General features: G+C 50.7%; 1 protein-coding gene across 1 annotated transcript; it reads right to left on the bottom strand.

The window, feature by feature from the left end:
- Positions 1-20: 20 nt before the first annotated feature.
- LOC111159991 (tuftelin interacting protein 11) lies at positions 21-14,453 on the bottom strand. Its single transcript, XM_022522724.1, has 13 exons — positions 14,386-14,453; positions 12,487-12,704; positions 10,482-10,635; positions 9,996-10,152; positions 8,418-8,545; positions 6,614-6,766; positions 4,534-5,061; positions 4,320-4,426; positions 3,530-3,698; positions 2,961-3,204; positions 2,345-2,487; positions 1,673-1,838; positions 21-450 (listed from the first exon to the last, which is right to left on the bottom strand). The coding sequence occupies exons 2-13, from the start codon at positions 12,693-12,695 to the stop codon at positions 95-97; spliced, it is 2,514 nt and encodes an 837-aa protein (XP_022378432.1). The 5' UTR covers positions 12,696-12,704; positions 14,386-14,453; the 3' UTR covers positions 21-94.
- Positions 14,454-15,739: the final 1,286 nt, after the last annotated feature.

The raw sequence follows: 15,739 nt of genomic DNA, 5'->3' as shown, positions 1-15,739 counted from the left end.
CCATGGATGGAGAGTAACTATTTCAGAGGCTGCTTAAAATACCGTTTATTCAGGACCATGTCCCCTCTCCGGTGCAAGGTCCAGCCTTCCCCCTCTACTTGGCCATGTCGATCAGGCTCTGCAGGGAGGTGGGCACCCAGGTCTTCTCACCCTGGACAAACACCACTCCCCGGTCAATGTAGATGACGATGCGGCCAAAGGTGTAGAGCTGCTTCCCTTCGTGTCGCTTCCCGATGACTGGCATGAAAACAATGTTGTGCTCCTCGGCCTTGGTCTCAATGAGGTCCTTAAAGTTCATGGGCACAGAGCTGGCAGCCACGCCGATGCCCCGCTGGGCCATGTTCTCAGCCTCTCGTCGCTCCTGCATGGCCTCGTACTGGAAGTCCTTCCTCCGCTCCGTGTGCGTGAGGTAGGCTATGTTCTCCCGCGCTCCGGGCTGCATGTAGGCACCTGGGAGAGCCAGAGGGGAGAGGGGTGAGGAGTGGGGTTCCAACCTCACAGGCAGCTGGGCCTCAGAGACACAAAGCACTAAGGCAGATGGCAAGCACCTTCAGCAAGTTTAGACAGCCACCCGCAAGCATACAAAAATTGGTCTGAAGGTTTCTGGCTAATGTGTAGCAACCAGAGAGATGATTAACGTGAATTCCTGCACAAGACTGATCCTTCTAGGGTTGGAAACCTTGACAACACACGGCCTAGCCTAGTTCTGTTTTTAGCTTCTCCATAGAGGCCCCGGCCCTGGAAGAATTTAGAATGCATTTGGGGAACTCAAATAGATGTTGAAGGACAGTACAGGGCCACAATGTCCAGTGCTAAGGGAAACGGATGGGACCAGCTCTAGGAAGTGGCCCAAAGCCAGGGTGGCCAAGGGAGAGTTTCTGGAGAGTATGAAAAGGATCAGGATGACCCACTGAGGGGCCCAGATGAGAGAGATCTGAGAAGTCTATCTGCCTCGTTCAGCAGAGTATATGTACCATGAACCTTCTCTTCATGTAACAGGCTCAAAGGACTAAAGATTCAGAAAACAGAAATTACAGTCCCAGCTGCCACTGTAGCTGTGTGACCTTGAACAAGCTCTCGGCCTTGTGGAACTTGTCTGTGAAGCAGGGTTGGCCTGGGTACCACGGTGGCCTTTGTGTTGGGATGCGAGCACAGTGACTCACCTGGTCAGAAGCTGGGATGGGTATGAAGGGGACAGTCACCTGCCTACTTCTGAGACAACAAAGATACCACCTGCAAAGTGCTGTACAGACCAGGGCTCACTTCACCCCTCTAGGTTTTTAAGAACCTCTAGAAGTAGGCATTATGACTGTTCCACAAATAAATAAAATAGGCCAGGTGAGGAGAGGCAACTTCTAGGTGTCAGGCTGTTCCACTCAGAGCACACTGAGCTCTTCACAGGCGTGCCAGTGAACCCGGAAGGTGGGCCTAGAGGCAGCACCCCCCCCCCCCCCCCCCCCCCCCCCCCCGTATGAATCTGGCTGCAGTGAGACTCGGGTCAGGGCCCTGCCCCTCCCAGGGCCGGCAGAGATGGGCAGGGGGTCTGGTGGGAAAGAGTCCATGTTGGAGCGGACAGCCCACAGGCACCCGAAAACTCTTGCTTCTGTGTCATTTATGTGTTCAGAAACACGGCGCTTGGAACCAGGAGCCCTAAAGCAGAATCCTCACTCACCAACATTGGAGGACACCGCCCTATTCATGATGTCCAATGCTTCATTAAATTTGTCCTTGACAGATGGGTGTGCCAGCACTTGGTCTGAGAACATGGACTTCCAACCCAGGTACCACTTGGTGATCTCCTCATAATTCGGACTGTTACTGAGCCAAGAGCACAGCACCTGCCAAAAAGAAACAAATCGGACATCTGCATCCATGATGGTGGCACATGGGAGCAAAGCTTCCTGTTTGGTTTGGTCGTGGTCCTACAAGGAGATGTGTAGGGGATTACAGGGGCTGAACAGAAACTTTCAGAGTATGACTCCACTCCAAGTGACTCCAAGAATTTGGAGTCCATTTGCCAGCTAAGCTCCCTTGAATGTAAACTCACCAAACCTCAGCCCCTAAATGACAGGGCTGTGATGGTCCCCCCACAAAGGTGTGGTGTGAGGAGTGGAGAGAACCACATGAAATGCTTCGCATCTGGCTCATGACGTATGTTCAGTAAGTGGTGGCTGCTGGGATTACTGCTTATTTTTGTCCTGTGTGATAGCATTTGACAGTTACCCAGGGATCAAGCCCCTGCAGTCAGACCTGGGCAGGAAATTAAGTGTAATCCTCCCTGCCTCCATTCCACTCCCCCTCCCCCCCAGAAGCTGCCCCAAAACCACAGCAGAGCAGGGTATACCTGAAGCCACTTGGGGAAGAAGTGCTTCTCAAGCAGCCCTACCAGGCTAGACACAGAGATCATGCCTTCCCAGTCGATGACCCAGTAAAACGCATCCATGTGCTGCTGGTGGGGGTTAATGACCAATTCCCCAAGACACATCCCTGCAAAAGCAACCCAGGCTTTAAGGCAGAGTCCCAGAAGCAAGAGCAAAATCCTCATCAGAAAACACTGGCCTAAATTTGCTTTTATCCATCAGTTTTAAGTCCTTGACATGCCAGTTCTTGAAAACCCTTTTCATCTCTAACCCAGAAACAATAAATACATATTTAAAATCAAATACCACAAAAATCTCAGAACACCGATGCCTAGCATGTTACGAGAAGCCCAAACTAGACCAATCTGGAAGCAGGAGGCCTGTGGAGCCTCAGGCTGCTGCTGTCATCAGGATCCCAGGTACGTTTATATGCCACCTCTGTGCACAAAATGGCACTTCCTGTGGTGAGCGGTACCGCGTCCTCGGCTTTCTCCTTGAGCTCCAAGCCCGTGTTTTAAGAAGCATGGATCCCTTACCGCTGGCCACAGAAACCAGGGCATCAAAGCTGTTGGACCTAATGCCCCTTCCCCATTTCCTCACCCAGCTTGGGCACTATGTTCTTGACCATGAACGCTTCCCAGGAGCCTGGAGTGAAGACGTCTTTCCAGGGCTGGAGGATGAGCTTGGCAGAGGAGTCGCTGGGGTGCCACTTCTGCAAGGCGCTGGACAGCTTGCTGCGGATGGGGGAGTAAAGGGGCTCCAGGCGCGCTTGCATGAGGGGCAGCCACGGGTGGACCCAGGAGTGGATGGGCACAGTGTCTGTCAGCGGGTTCCAGTTTTCCACCTGCAGAAGGTGTGGGACAAAACAGCAATTCCACCTGCACCGCGCAGCCCACACGCCTCTGCATAACCAAACCACTACCACCAGGGCAATTGCATGGAATCTCTCAAATGGCACAAATTCTGCTTGCATTAGACAAACTGAGAAAATGAATTCCCCATTTAAACAGGGGAATCTGTTGGGAGTAAAGTGCCAACAAAAGGGCTGGAGTTACCCACAGGACAATCACCGTGTCAGCAGATTCTGTTCATTCTAGGCCTTCTGACGGCACTGAGGGAGTGAAGGGCCCCTGGTTACTCCAGTGGTCCCCTGTGACTTGGGGCTCTACCTCTTTCTGCAGCTTGGGGAAGATGAGCTGGTCCAGGATGTTATCTAAGATCCACACGGGAATAATGTGCACCCAGCTGTCCAAAAAGTCCACCATCGGGTCACAGTTCCTTGGTTGCCACTGGGTGACAATATTTCGAACAAAAGGCATCCAGACTTCCCATATCAGCCTGTGGGAGAAAGGCAGCGGGCAGGCTAACTGCACGGACAGGTTTCAAAGCAGATCAAGTACACCACCACCAACTCTCCAGAATAAGAAAGAAAAAGGCACAGAAATGAGCACAGTAAACCACCAGGCCAGTCCCCATCCTGGCCAGATCTGCACCAGCCTCATCCCCCCTCACCCAGCCACCACCTGCTCATCCACAGGGTCTGGACCGCTCTGCCAGTACCCGCCTGCCTGGCAGGGCTGCTGTGGGGTCACAAGGGTCCCCTCTCCAGGGATGGCCTGCCTTCCCGCTGTAGCTGTGTGTGCAGCTGGATGACTCACCTCATGGTCACAGCTCAAATGTCACCTCTCGGAGACCTCTGCTTCCAGTTATTCCCACTACCCCAAACGGGCGTGTCCTTTCTGTCCATCATCCCTGGCCTTGTCTGCTTCTTTATCCTCCACCTGCTTTTCACACTCTCTGCAGGCTGAGGCTGTCTGCCTCAACCCCATGGCAAGCCCGGCGCCCGGCCTGTGCATGACGCCCACGGGCGCAGGGTGGACAAGTGCACAGAAACCCATAGAGCAGGGCCACTCCCTGCCCTCCCCAGTGGCATCTTCCTCCCGGTTCCCACGTGAATACCTGTGAAAGGCGTCTGCCGACAGGTCCTGCCCACCATGGGATAAGAGCTGGTCATTCTCCAGGAGACTCTTCCACTTAGAGACCACCTCGGTGCCATAAGTACAGTCCTGGAGAGAGAGGCAGCCGTGATGCAGCCACCCTGCCCTGTGCAGCCTCTCTAGGCCCAGGCCCCCACCGTGGGCAGGAGCAGAGGAAAATCTCACCAGCCACTCACCTTCAGCGGGTCCCACTCCTTGAAGTACTCCTTCATGAGTGGGTAGACAATGGCCACGGCCAGGTCCACGCGGTCAGACATCCTGTACTCCTCGTAGTACTTGTCTTGCAGGGTCTCAAAGACGCGGGCGCACTCGGCTAGGGTGAGGGGGTCGCTGCAGCCAGGCTGCAGGCGCCGCTCGCACTCCTCTACCATCTCGAGGACCTTGCTGAGGTTGGCAATGACCCGCTCCTCGTGCTCTAGGACCTCCGACATCTTCTCCAGCTCATGCGACAGGTTGACCACCATGTCCCGCTCATACTGCAGCTGCCGGTCGCTCTGGATGATCTCCTGCTCTGTGAGGTCAATGAGCAGCTGCAGGTTGTGCTCCAGCTCAGGCAGCGCGAAGCCCGGAGTCTTGGCCTCTTTGCCAGGCTGTGGAGGCTGCTGGGACTGCAGCGGCAGCCCGTCGTCAGGGACATTGTGCTTGTGGCTGATCTGGCTATAGCTGTAGTAGACCTTCTGCTCCCGGCCAGTCATGTCGATGACCTGGGAGGCAGCAGCGGGGTAGGGGACGAGGGAGGGGGGTCAGCACATGCCATCCCTGCCCTGTGAGAACGCACCTCGGGAGGGCAGGATGCAGGTGTGCACGAGCCCTGCTATGGCAGAGCCGGGGGGTGGGGGATCCCTGCAGGAGGGCCAAGAGATGGGCCCACTGGATGCAGCCAGCACTTCCAGACATGTCCCTCAGGAGCACACTACTCAGCTGAGAAGAAAATCTAGGTCTATGGCAAGGGAGAGGCTGCACCGACCGAAGCTGGTAATGAAACAGCTGATGTGGTCAAACTGTCACGCTGTGGTATAAGAAAAACGCGTTATTTAAGCAAAGGGACCTAGAAGGACATGCCTCGAGGTGTTAAAACTGGTCATCCATTGGAAGGAAGGAAAACAGTATTTCTGCCACTGTGTTTTCTAATTGCCTAAATGGTACCACATGCTGCTCTGTTTTTTGATTTAGAAACAAAATGACACACCAGAAAACAATGACTGGACAAGGCAACTTAGAAAAGGAGCATTTCAAGAAAACAGGAAAAGTGGACTCTAAAGCGTACTGAGACACAGCCATCCATCAGCCCTAGAAGTAAAAGTGTCAGCCAAGAACCATGTGCATTAGAATCAGGTGGAAAAAAATAAACACAGAACTTCCCAGGCCCGGTCTGTACGTACTGACTGCAAATCTCTGGCTAGGAGCTGCATAGCTGCGTGGCTTCCCAGTCCTCCCTGCTGGGAATCTGATGCACAACACCCCGACAGCTGAGAACACCGCTCGCTCGCGCTCTCTCTCTCTCTCTCTCTCACACTCATACATACACACACACTGTCCTATGCCAGACTACAACAGACAACTGTCACCCTTATTCTCTGGCTACCTAGGGGAGTGACAGAAAACCCAGGACTATGTGCATGTAACAGCAGCTGAAAATTGAATCAATTTTTAAAACTGAAAATACTGGTATGCCCCAAGGACGCTCTCTGGCACTTCTAGTCACAGCCTGAGTTAGTGCACCCTTTCAAGTATTCAAGAGCCTTAAAAAGCTTCCTATTTTTAACCTGGTGATTCAACTTCTAAGAATCTATCCTTAGAAAATGTCTGAAATACAGCCAAAACTTTATATACAAGATAGCTCCAAACCAAACCAGAAAACAGCTAAAGGTTTAGTCACACAGGTAGGACCAAATAATCTAGTACTTCATTCTCTAGAACTACACACTCACTAAAAAAAATCTTCACACTGCATTTATAATCATGGCAATGTTATTAAGCTCACGGCCTGTTGCTTCAGGAAGAAGGGGTCACTGTCTGTCTCCCATACCATGAGTGCACCATCAGGAGTGCCCAGCCCTTGGAATGCAGAAGCTCTCCCTGGGCATGGGAGTGCAGGGAATGGGAGCACACCACTGCCCAGTGAGGAAAAAAAAGAAAAGCATAGACAGAAGATTCAACATGACCTGAGAGAATGTTCAGTGACTGACCTGACTTGGGTGTGGGGTACTTGTGTTTCCCAGGGCCCATCCTGGACCAGAACCAAGGGTCCCTTACCTTGACCTGAGAAAGCTCCTTCTGGGGGGCAGCGAGCTTCTTACTAATCCTGCCCTTGGCCTTCAACTCTTCCACTGTCTTGTAGGAGTATTTGGGCTTCTTCTTACTTCCGCTGGGGTCTTTCCTCCATTGGCTCAGCTCCTTCTGAAACTCCTAAAGCAGAGGGAGGTGGTCAAACAACAAAGGCTGCTTTTTACAGCAGGTGGGGCTGCAGAGACCACTCACAGATGGGCCTTCCTTCCTCGGCTGTGTTATTCTGTGCGAGGACTAAGGAAGGGCGGTTAGAGATTTGCTAGGTGTACTCTTAGATTTACACAAGGTTCTGTGCTAAGCAGTGTGTGTGCATGATACTAAACCATCTCCTGAGACTCCCCAACACCCAGCTTCTCTTACAAATGAGAGGTTTCAGAAAGCAGGTACCTCAGACTGGAAAGAGGAACACCCAGACAAAGGCCCCACTTACGGCGCATCTACTATGGGCTGGCGCTACATTAGTTTTAAATTCACCTCATGTAAAACTTAGAAAACAATATAAATGATTTTTTTTTTAAGTATACAAATCCTTGCTTCTTTTTTTTTTTAAGATTTTATTTACTTATTTGACAGAGAAAGACAGCGAGAGAAAGAACAAGCAGTAGGAGTAGCAGAGGGAGAGGCAGGCTTCCCACTGAACAGGGAGCCTGATGCGGGACTCAATCCCAGGACCCTGGGACGACGACCCGAGCTGAAGGCAGATGCTTAACAACTGAGCCACCCGGGCACCCCCAAAACCTTGGTTCTAATTTAAAATGAAGGTAGATAAGCAGGATCCTGAGTCTTAAGGTGAAGATACCTTTTGAAAAGACAAAATTTTTCTGTAGGAAGATCTGCAGTAGAGAAGACAATTTGGTCTGAGGGCAGTGGAGTCCAGCCCACGGAAGTGGGTTTTATGCTTGTCATTCTGTTTTCCTCACACTGGTTTAAGATTCTTACTTTTTTCCCTAAAAACAATCTGGACTTCCACTTCAGGAAAATCCAAAGATCAAGCACTACTGAGCCCACATTTACAGCAACAGTTGCCTGGAGCTGAACAGACAGCCAGGCCCTCGCCTGTCCACCTCGGGCCCCGCCACTCCTGCCTGCCTCACACCTGGCTCACCTACTCATGTCTGCCATGGGCCTGGGGCACCTGCCTCCCAGAAGCCCCCACTTGGAGCAGGCACCCCCATTCGATCACACATTAGCAGAAAGAGAGGCTCAGTGACAAGAACAGTGACCACATGCATCTGCAGCCTTCTGCTTTCCCTCGTAAATGCAAAGGGGGAAGTCCTCTCGCTCAGGAGAGCTGGCCCCTGCTGTTCCCAGAGCAGAGTGACACCCAGCTTACGGCGGGCTCCGTGCCATGTGAGACGAAAGCCGTCCTGCCACAGCCGTCTCCGAGGCCTCTCTGCCATTAGGCTCGGAGCTTCATGCTCAGCCTCCTCTGACTGGTCCCACACCTGCTGCCTTCTGCCATGCGTCCACAGATGGTGTCCTTGCCCAGGAGAGCTTCCCTGACCACCCCTATTTAAGTAGGTCACCCCCACCCCCAATTACTTCCTACACTGGCACGTCTCAGCGCACCCTGCTCTCACTAACCACACTGCAGCTGCTTCCCGGCTCTGGGCTCTAAACCACTCCTCGCGGTACAGCCCGCTGCCAGCACAGGGCCCGACACAGAGACAAAGACACCTGAAGGCCAACAGGACGAATGAACGAATGCACGAACCAACCACGGTCAGAAATGGCAGGCACCACCCGCCCGTGACTCCCAACTTCTGGTTACCTCTTCCGCTTCTTCTTCGGAGTCAACCACAGGGAAGTCTTGCAGGGACTGAGTGGTCCGCTCTGAGCCATAAGCTCCCACGGCACCTTTTCCCTTTCTCTGCTTGGCTTCGATGGGGTTAATGATACCTGACAAATTTCAGGAAAAGATAAACAACTTCAGATCACAGCAATTCCTATATTTGGACAAGCCACTCAGTGGACCCACCCTTCCTTAGTCCTGGCACAGAATAACACAGCTGAGGAAGGAAGGCCCCTGTCTCTGCCCCTGGAAGAAGTTCAGGTTCCGTGGGATTTGGAATTGCTAAGCATGTATGGGGCTCACAACAGGCTGCTGACATTAGGTTATTGATGTCCTAAATACAGATTTTTCATTTCCACTTAGATTCTTTTGTTTGTTTTGGTATACCGGGAGAAAAGAGAACTGTTCATATGTAACTGGGAACTCTGGGATGCCAAATTCTACAGTTTGGAGGAGGGCTCTGTAAGATGAGTCAATCAGTCAGAGTTTATTGACTGCATGAAGGGAGGTGATGCGAGACCCCCTCCTTTTCACTCGGTAGCTCCGGTCTCCCAGACTTCAACTGCTCTGCAGCACCTGGAAGCCTTAGAAATAACGGTCGTCTTCTAAGTGTTTAGAGACAGGACTACGGCGTTTCAGTGAGGACTGCCCACCTGCCCTCCACCTAGTTCTGGAGCAATCTCGATTTAGGAGAGTCCCTCATTCTCTTTCCAGGTCACCATCTCCAGCTCCACAGAGGTTCTCCGACTTTCCCTACACCTAATGTGTTCAACGCATACCCTGGGTGGAATTTGCATTATGGGCACTATTACTGTTTGCAGCCACTTGGTGACGACTCATGGGAAACAAGTCAAGGAGAGAGCAAGGTTCCATGGGAAGAAGCCAAGTGCTCAGTCTGTGTGGCTTCGGTATCAAGGAGCCAGGGATGTGTGAGCAAAAATGTGTGGACGAGGCCTGGCGACAGAAGACCAGGCTGCTGAGCACCGACGGGAGGCTCGGATGTGGATTTGCTCATCCAGGTTTCCGATCTCTAGGACTGAAAAAGCCACACACGGTGTTTCACTGCTATTCCCGAAAAACAAATAACTGAGCAGGGACAGCCAGCTCCTGAGTCTCCAGCGCCCAGGACAACTTGTGCTGGGAAGTGTGCAGGGACAGGAGACAACAGGGAGTGGTGGAGGTCACAAGCACTGTCCTCGGCAGCTAAGACCCACTCCTACCAGGCAAAATCGGAAATCTTAAGTAAAATTATCTTATTTATAAATACTGGCAACAAACTCTTTTGTTAACAAACACTGGACAGGTCCAAAAGAAGCCTATCAGTTTGAGCCCTGTCTGAGCGTTCTTATAAAGCCTAAGCCTCTTTCTCCTGCAGAAAAAGTGTTTTATTGGAGTGTGGTAACGCAGACAGCTGAGCAGCACAGCTGTCTGGTGCGGGCGGAACAAGCTGCAGAGTTCAAGTACTCTGAAGAGAGAAAAAGCAAGGCAACCCCAGATCACTCCTCTTTCTTCCGCCTCGCCGCCCTCCTGCCCAACTGCCAGGCGCTGGTGCCCTACCTTGTGCGTTCTTCCCGAGGCCCCTGCCAGGGACATAGCCCATTTTCTGAAGAAGCTTCTGTCCAATGCCTTTTGTGTGTCTTTCCCAGCTGCCAAAATCCATGAAAGACTTGGTTCCTCCTGCAAAGCCTTTCTGGCTGGGTTTAAAATTGCCACCCTGAGCAGAAAAAAAAACCCCAACGTTTAGTTGATGGAAAAAGAAAAAGAAGAAAAAACCTAAAAAAGCAAGCTTGGATGACGGGGAAAGGGTCTGGCAGTCAGAGCATCGTGAAAAGCGTCATATGAACCAAAAACAGATCTGTGCCATGTGTTAGGAAAGCAGAGACTGCACTACCCACTTCCCACCTCAGAGGAACCCACCACCATGAGGAGAAACCCACCCAACCGGCCTCTGCTGTGCACCCCCTCACCACCCGCAGGAAGGGCTTGGGCTGCATAACCTCCCAAGGCAATTACGAAAGTTGCAAGCCTAAGATGAAGAGCTACCGTCTTTAACTTCTTGGGTCCAAAATCCTTAGGAAAGTCATCCTGCTTAACAGGCTTCTCTTCATCTTCTGAATCTTCCAGCTCAGCCTCCTCTGCTGCCCCTTTCTTGAGGCCTGCACTGATGAAGTTGACTGGCGCGGAGTAGTCACGGGCCCTGTGGGTAAACACACAGCCCCCAGGGCCCTCATGCAAACTCTGCTAGCCTGAGAACCCCTTAGAGGGGACCTCCAGGGATCCATTTTAAAAGAGCAACACATTCACTTATACCAAAAGGGCCCCAGATCTAGCTTCCTGTAATCACGGAACATTGTTGCCTGATGTGTTCAAGTCAACCATAGAGCTGAAGAGTTACCCTCTCAGTGCAGCGTTGATTAAAAATGCAAAATATCATCTTAAACAGTGTATTGATTATGTCTCAATGAAAGTGAAAGGGAAAAATGCAAAATATGATATGCTAATGCAACTTTCCTTTTACGTGTTTCAAAATTAACTTACTTTAAAAAAGCATGTGTTTTGGACCCTATTTCATGTATAAAAACCAGGCAAGAAAGAAATTCTGATAAATAAAAATCATTAAACACAATAAAAGAAACTGTGTGAGTTGAAAGTATATTAACAATTATAATGGCCAAATTCTTAGAAAAATTTCAAGTCCATTACCTTTATTGGTATATGAAAACTAAAGTAAAATACCTAAAAAATTAACTCCGTGAAGTGGAGAGTAATGATGCTGACCACGACCATCCCAAGAACAGTACTTAAAATGTCATAAACCTTGGTTCCCTTTATACAATGACCAACTTGTCTTTAAACACCCCACAGCAGTAAGAGAACTGAGGATTGTTTCCTAAAAGATGCAATGTAACTTAGGGACTAAGAGCCCAAACTCAGGAGTCAGATTCTCCTAGCCTGGCTGTGTGCCTTTTGCCTCAGTTTCTTAATCTGTAAAATGTGATTATAATAATGGTACTTTTCTCACAAGGTAAAGGACACCGAGCATGTTAAGTACGCAGAACAAGTAAGGGGCCAGCAAACGTTGGCCGTTTATTAGCTTAGGGTTCCATAATTCTTGACCTCTGATCCTTTTATCATCCATTTGTAGGTTTCCTTGCCAGATGAGAAGGGGCTGAGCCTATCTCCATACTCTTTCTCCCCAACCTCCTTCGTGAAAAAGGCATAGTCTCCATGGGCTCGAGCCTATAGGCCACAGATGGGACTGGGAGACAAACCGAAACTCGCTACATGCTCCAGTCAAGCAAGCTGTGGCCAGTGCACACACGACTCACACTGAAGAGGAAGACTACCCGCCCGAATCCTCATCTCCCTGCCGCCACCCCTGCAGGGACCCTGTCTCTGTCTCACAGAGCTCCCTCTTCCACTGGAGCTCCATGCCAATTCTGCACATCAAAAAGTCTTCTCCAGACATAACTGCTACCCACATCATCCGCCCTCTACCACAGCCCCAGGGGCCTCTTCTTAAACCATGTTCCCTCTTCCTCTCCACTCCAGCCTGCAGAACCTTCTGTCTCCTTGTGGATACCTGCTACCTCCCCTTAAGAGCCTCTGCAGACTCGTGCCTCTCCAACCCCCTTGTTATCTTCTGCTGCCATACAAGCTCAAGGGCAGCTTCTCTAAAGAAATCTTCCCTTGCCTCCCAGAAAAGGTCCAACTCTCTCCCTTGGGTCCTAAGTCAATTACAGACGTCCACTGTGGGAACTGTCGATGAATGCCTGTCTCCATGCTCTAGTGTCTGGGCTCCCAGAAGCCAAGGAATGGGAGTATAAGACCTAATACGTATAACTGTTCATTAAACACCAAAAGATGGTTAAATCAGCAGAAAAGCAGCACTCCAACCAAACAGGAAGCTGGGCCCCCTAGCTAATGTTGTAGCAGTGGGACTCAGGCTAGGAGAGTAGTGTATTTAGTGGAGTATCTGCCCAAACCCCTCTCCATCTTCCCCACCTTCCCTAAAGCAAGAAGGAAGCAGCTCCATGCTGGCCAGTACCGTTTGCCTCCAAAGCTCGGCCTCTCTTCATCTGAGTCTCTCTCTGCCCACACTCCATAGGTGGCTTCTTCCTTGGTCTGCCAGTGGCGCTGCCGGTTGGGGTTAAATTCATTCTGGAGATCCCAGTCGGTGATCTCAAAATTCTCCCGCTCATCATCATCGTCATCCACATGGCCTTCCCCATCCCGGTACAGGTGGGACAGTGACATGGCCAGTCACTAAAGAAAGGAATAAAAAAGGCATGCATAGTCTGTGGTAAGTCCGGGGGGAGCAGCAGCAGGTCCCCCGCTCCTTGCTCCCCTTCGAAACTCCTCCAAACTAAAGTCCGTTAAAATCAGTTACAGTTCAATAAAGCAGATATAAAAAACTTATTTTAGAAAACAAACACTATTTAAACAGGTGGGACAAACGACCAGTCCCAACAATAGGCGACTCCTAAGCATCTATTTCTCTGTCCTGGTCAATGTCTTAAAACTTCACACACGCTCACATGTATATAAACCACATGAAAATAACCAAGCACGTTATTCTATTTATTATTGCCTCAGAAACAGGGTGGGCATCTTCCTGGATGCCAGATTTTGTTGTTTGTATTAATCTGGACCCTCGGCGGTCCCAGGAGTGACTGTTTTTAGAATATGCCTTCTGAAATATATTACTTGGTGAGACCCTAAGACTTAAAGTTTTCCTTGCAAAACATGAATCCCTCCTGAAAGCAGCAGTAATTATAAACACTACTTTAACAGACATCCATGTATTGCCATGGAGTATTCAGCTCCTGGTAGCTGGGAAATGAGATTCAGCTGTCTCTTTCTTAAGCAGATTAACTAGATCATTACCCTCTGAGAATGCCTGTGAGTCAACCTAATTGAGACGCTGCTTAAAAAACACCTAGTTCAGGGGCACCTGGGTGGCTCAGTGGGTTAAGCATCTGCCTTTGGCTTGGGTCATGATCGCAGGGCCCTGGGATGGAGCCCCACATCAGGCTGCTCAGCAGGGAGTCTGCTTTTTCTTCTCCCTCTGCCCCTTCCTCCCCCAACTTGTGTTCTCTCTCTCACAAATAAAATCTTTTTTAATTAAGTAAAAAACACTTAGAACAAAAACGCTCAAGGAACAGTAGCTGTGACTGTAGCCCCAGAATTAAATTCATCATCATTACTATTACTGGATTAGGGAAGGAACAAAGTACTGCTAAAATCACAGCCTGGGTTCAAATCCCAGCTCTACCACATACTCAGTGAGTGTTTAAGTATTACATACACACGAAGTGCCAAGCACGGTGCACTACGCGACAATACTTTCAATATGTGAGGGTGACTGTGATTCTTACCTACCAGTTGCTTGCTGCAAGCAGCCTTCAGGGACAAGGAGTTCACTACCTCCGATCGGTTCTCTCACAAAGTTCTCCCTGCTTATTCCACTCACTGGCACAGTGGTTGGGTGCAGCTGGTCCCAAACTCAACCAACAGTGGAAAGGACGGAAATGTTCTCAGAGGAGGTACGGAGTCAATAATCCCGCTGCCTCCTTGGACACCCTAATAACCGATGGGTTACTAGGCGTTACAGAGCCTTTGGCACACAGCAGTACGCACGTCGTGGGCCAGAGCAGTACGAAGTATTTGCCAGACTCTTCGGGCTGAGAAGCTAACGTAAGCATCAAGTCACTTCTAGGACGGGGGTAGTGTTAGCGTTCCCACGGTTCAGATAAGAAAAACGACGCTCAGGGAAGTCGGACAACTTACCCTAGCGTAGAACCTACGCTACGCCAGCAGAGCGCGAAAGCATGGGGAGCTGGAAGCCAGGCTTCGTGGAGGGGCTCGGTGGGTCCCTCGCACTCACTCCGACTGCCGCGGACCCACGCACACACCCCGTCTCTACCCGCACCCGGGCCCCACTCACCTCCCCCGGGTCCCGCAGACCAAACACAGCTACTGGCTCAGGGAGAGTAACTTACCGCTCCAGGGGCCGGAACCCGGATATGTCTAGGATGGCGCGCCGGAAATGACGTATAGGTAGCGGAAAGGGCGCGCTGGTTGCCACAGCAGCAACGGAAGACTCCAGCGCCTTCGGCTCTAGAGGGGCGGGGCGGAGATGCGAGAAAGGAGGTGGGATTTTCAGGGCATCGAACGGGTGGAAGTGTATTTCCTGGCCTGACCGACCTCCCTACTGCGCCCTCTAGGTGTGGACGATGCCGAGCCACGTTAGCAGGGTGGTCTCTTTTGCCAGCCTGAGATTCAAAATCTGTAAAATGGGGATATAGGACTGGCTCACTGGGTCGTCGTGAGGAATAGCGTGAGGCTGTAGTGGGGCCGGGACCTGGCCTGCCAGCGGGAATAATGGAAGTCAAGACGGCCCCTGTATCTTTGGGGTCCTTTAATATAAGCACCGTCGTGGGCACAGAGCAGTTGCCTTCTCGGAAGCTTGACAGACTGACTGCAGGAACGAACGGGCAAGCTCTAGAGGTCCCAGGTATTCCCTCCAGGAAATCTTTCCCTTCTCTTCTTTTCCAACTCCCTTCTCTTCTTTTCCAACTAGTTGGTTAATACATTCATTTATCTTCTAATAGATGTGTAGGGAGCACCTCCTGTGTGCTAGGCTCAAGGGATGCAATGAAGGAGGCAGGTACCTGCCCTCCAGGAAATCCCTGGCTGCCTTGGGACTCTGTAAGCACAGGGGCTATGCCGTTCCCATGTCAGCTCTGCCACTTACAGCTGTGGGCCTCAGGCAAACCACTGCATCTCTGGAAGCCTCGGTTTCCTCTTTTGCAAAATGGTTGAGGATCCAGTGAGATAAAATATGTAAGCTGTTCCAATTATACCTGCCACACCGTAGGTGCTTAGGAAATGTTAGCTGTCAATGTTTGCTTATGTTTTCTCATTCTCCTCCATGTGATGGAGATTCAAGAGGCGATTGTTAGAATTGCCCTGGACTTCTTGTCAAAGATATGCATCTAACTTCCCATCGTTATTAACGAATCAAGAACCTACCTACAGGAAGCCAATTAATGGCCATCTTCATGAGACAGGCACTGTGACTTCATGGTCTCTGTATCCCCACTGACATGCAGTGTCACCGTGCCTGACACACAGTATGTACTCAGGAAAGAAATTAGAAGGTGAGGTTTCATACAAGACAAGGCTGAGTGGAGAGAGTTTAGCAGACTAAGAGGTCCACCAGGGAGCAGAGTGAGGACAAACAAGGAGACAAGATAAACCCTTTTGAGTCTGGGCCTAGAAATGTATATGCATCTGTT

This window comes from Enhydra lutris, unplaced genomic scaffold (genome assembly GCF_002288905.1).
Source record: "Enhydra lutris kenyoni isolate GAN:26980312 unplaced genomic scaffold, ASM228890v2 scaffoldscaffold73, whole genome shotgun sequence".
Classification (NCBI taxonomy): Eukaryota; Metazoa; Chordata; class Mammalia; order Carnivora; family Mustelidae; genus Enhydra; species Enhydra lutris.
This window is presented reverse-complemented; position numbering and strand designations above follow the sequence as displayed.

Bases quoted from the DNA above. Each gene is read 5' to 3' on its own strand.
- LOC111159991 (XM_022522724.1), bottom strand. From the start codon at position 12,695: ATGTCACTGTCCCACCTGTACCGGGATGGGGAAGGCCATGTGGATGAC. The intron at 6,767-8,417 runs GTAACCAGAAGT...CCTCTGCTTTAG, and splicing joins CCGAAGAAGAAGCGGAAGAG to GAGTTTCAGAAGGAGCTGAG. The intron at 1,839-2,344 runs GTATACCCTGCT...TCTTTTTGGCAG, and splicing joins TCTTCCCCAAGTGGCTTCAG to GTGCTGTGCTCTTGGCTCAG.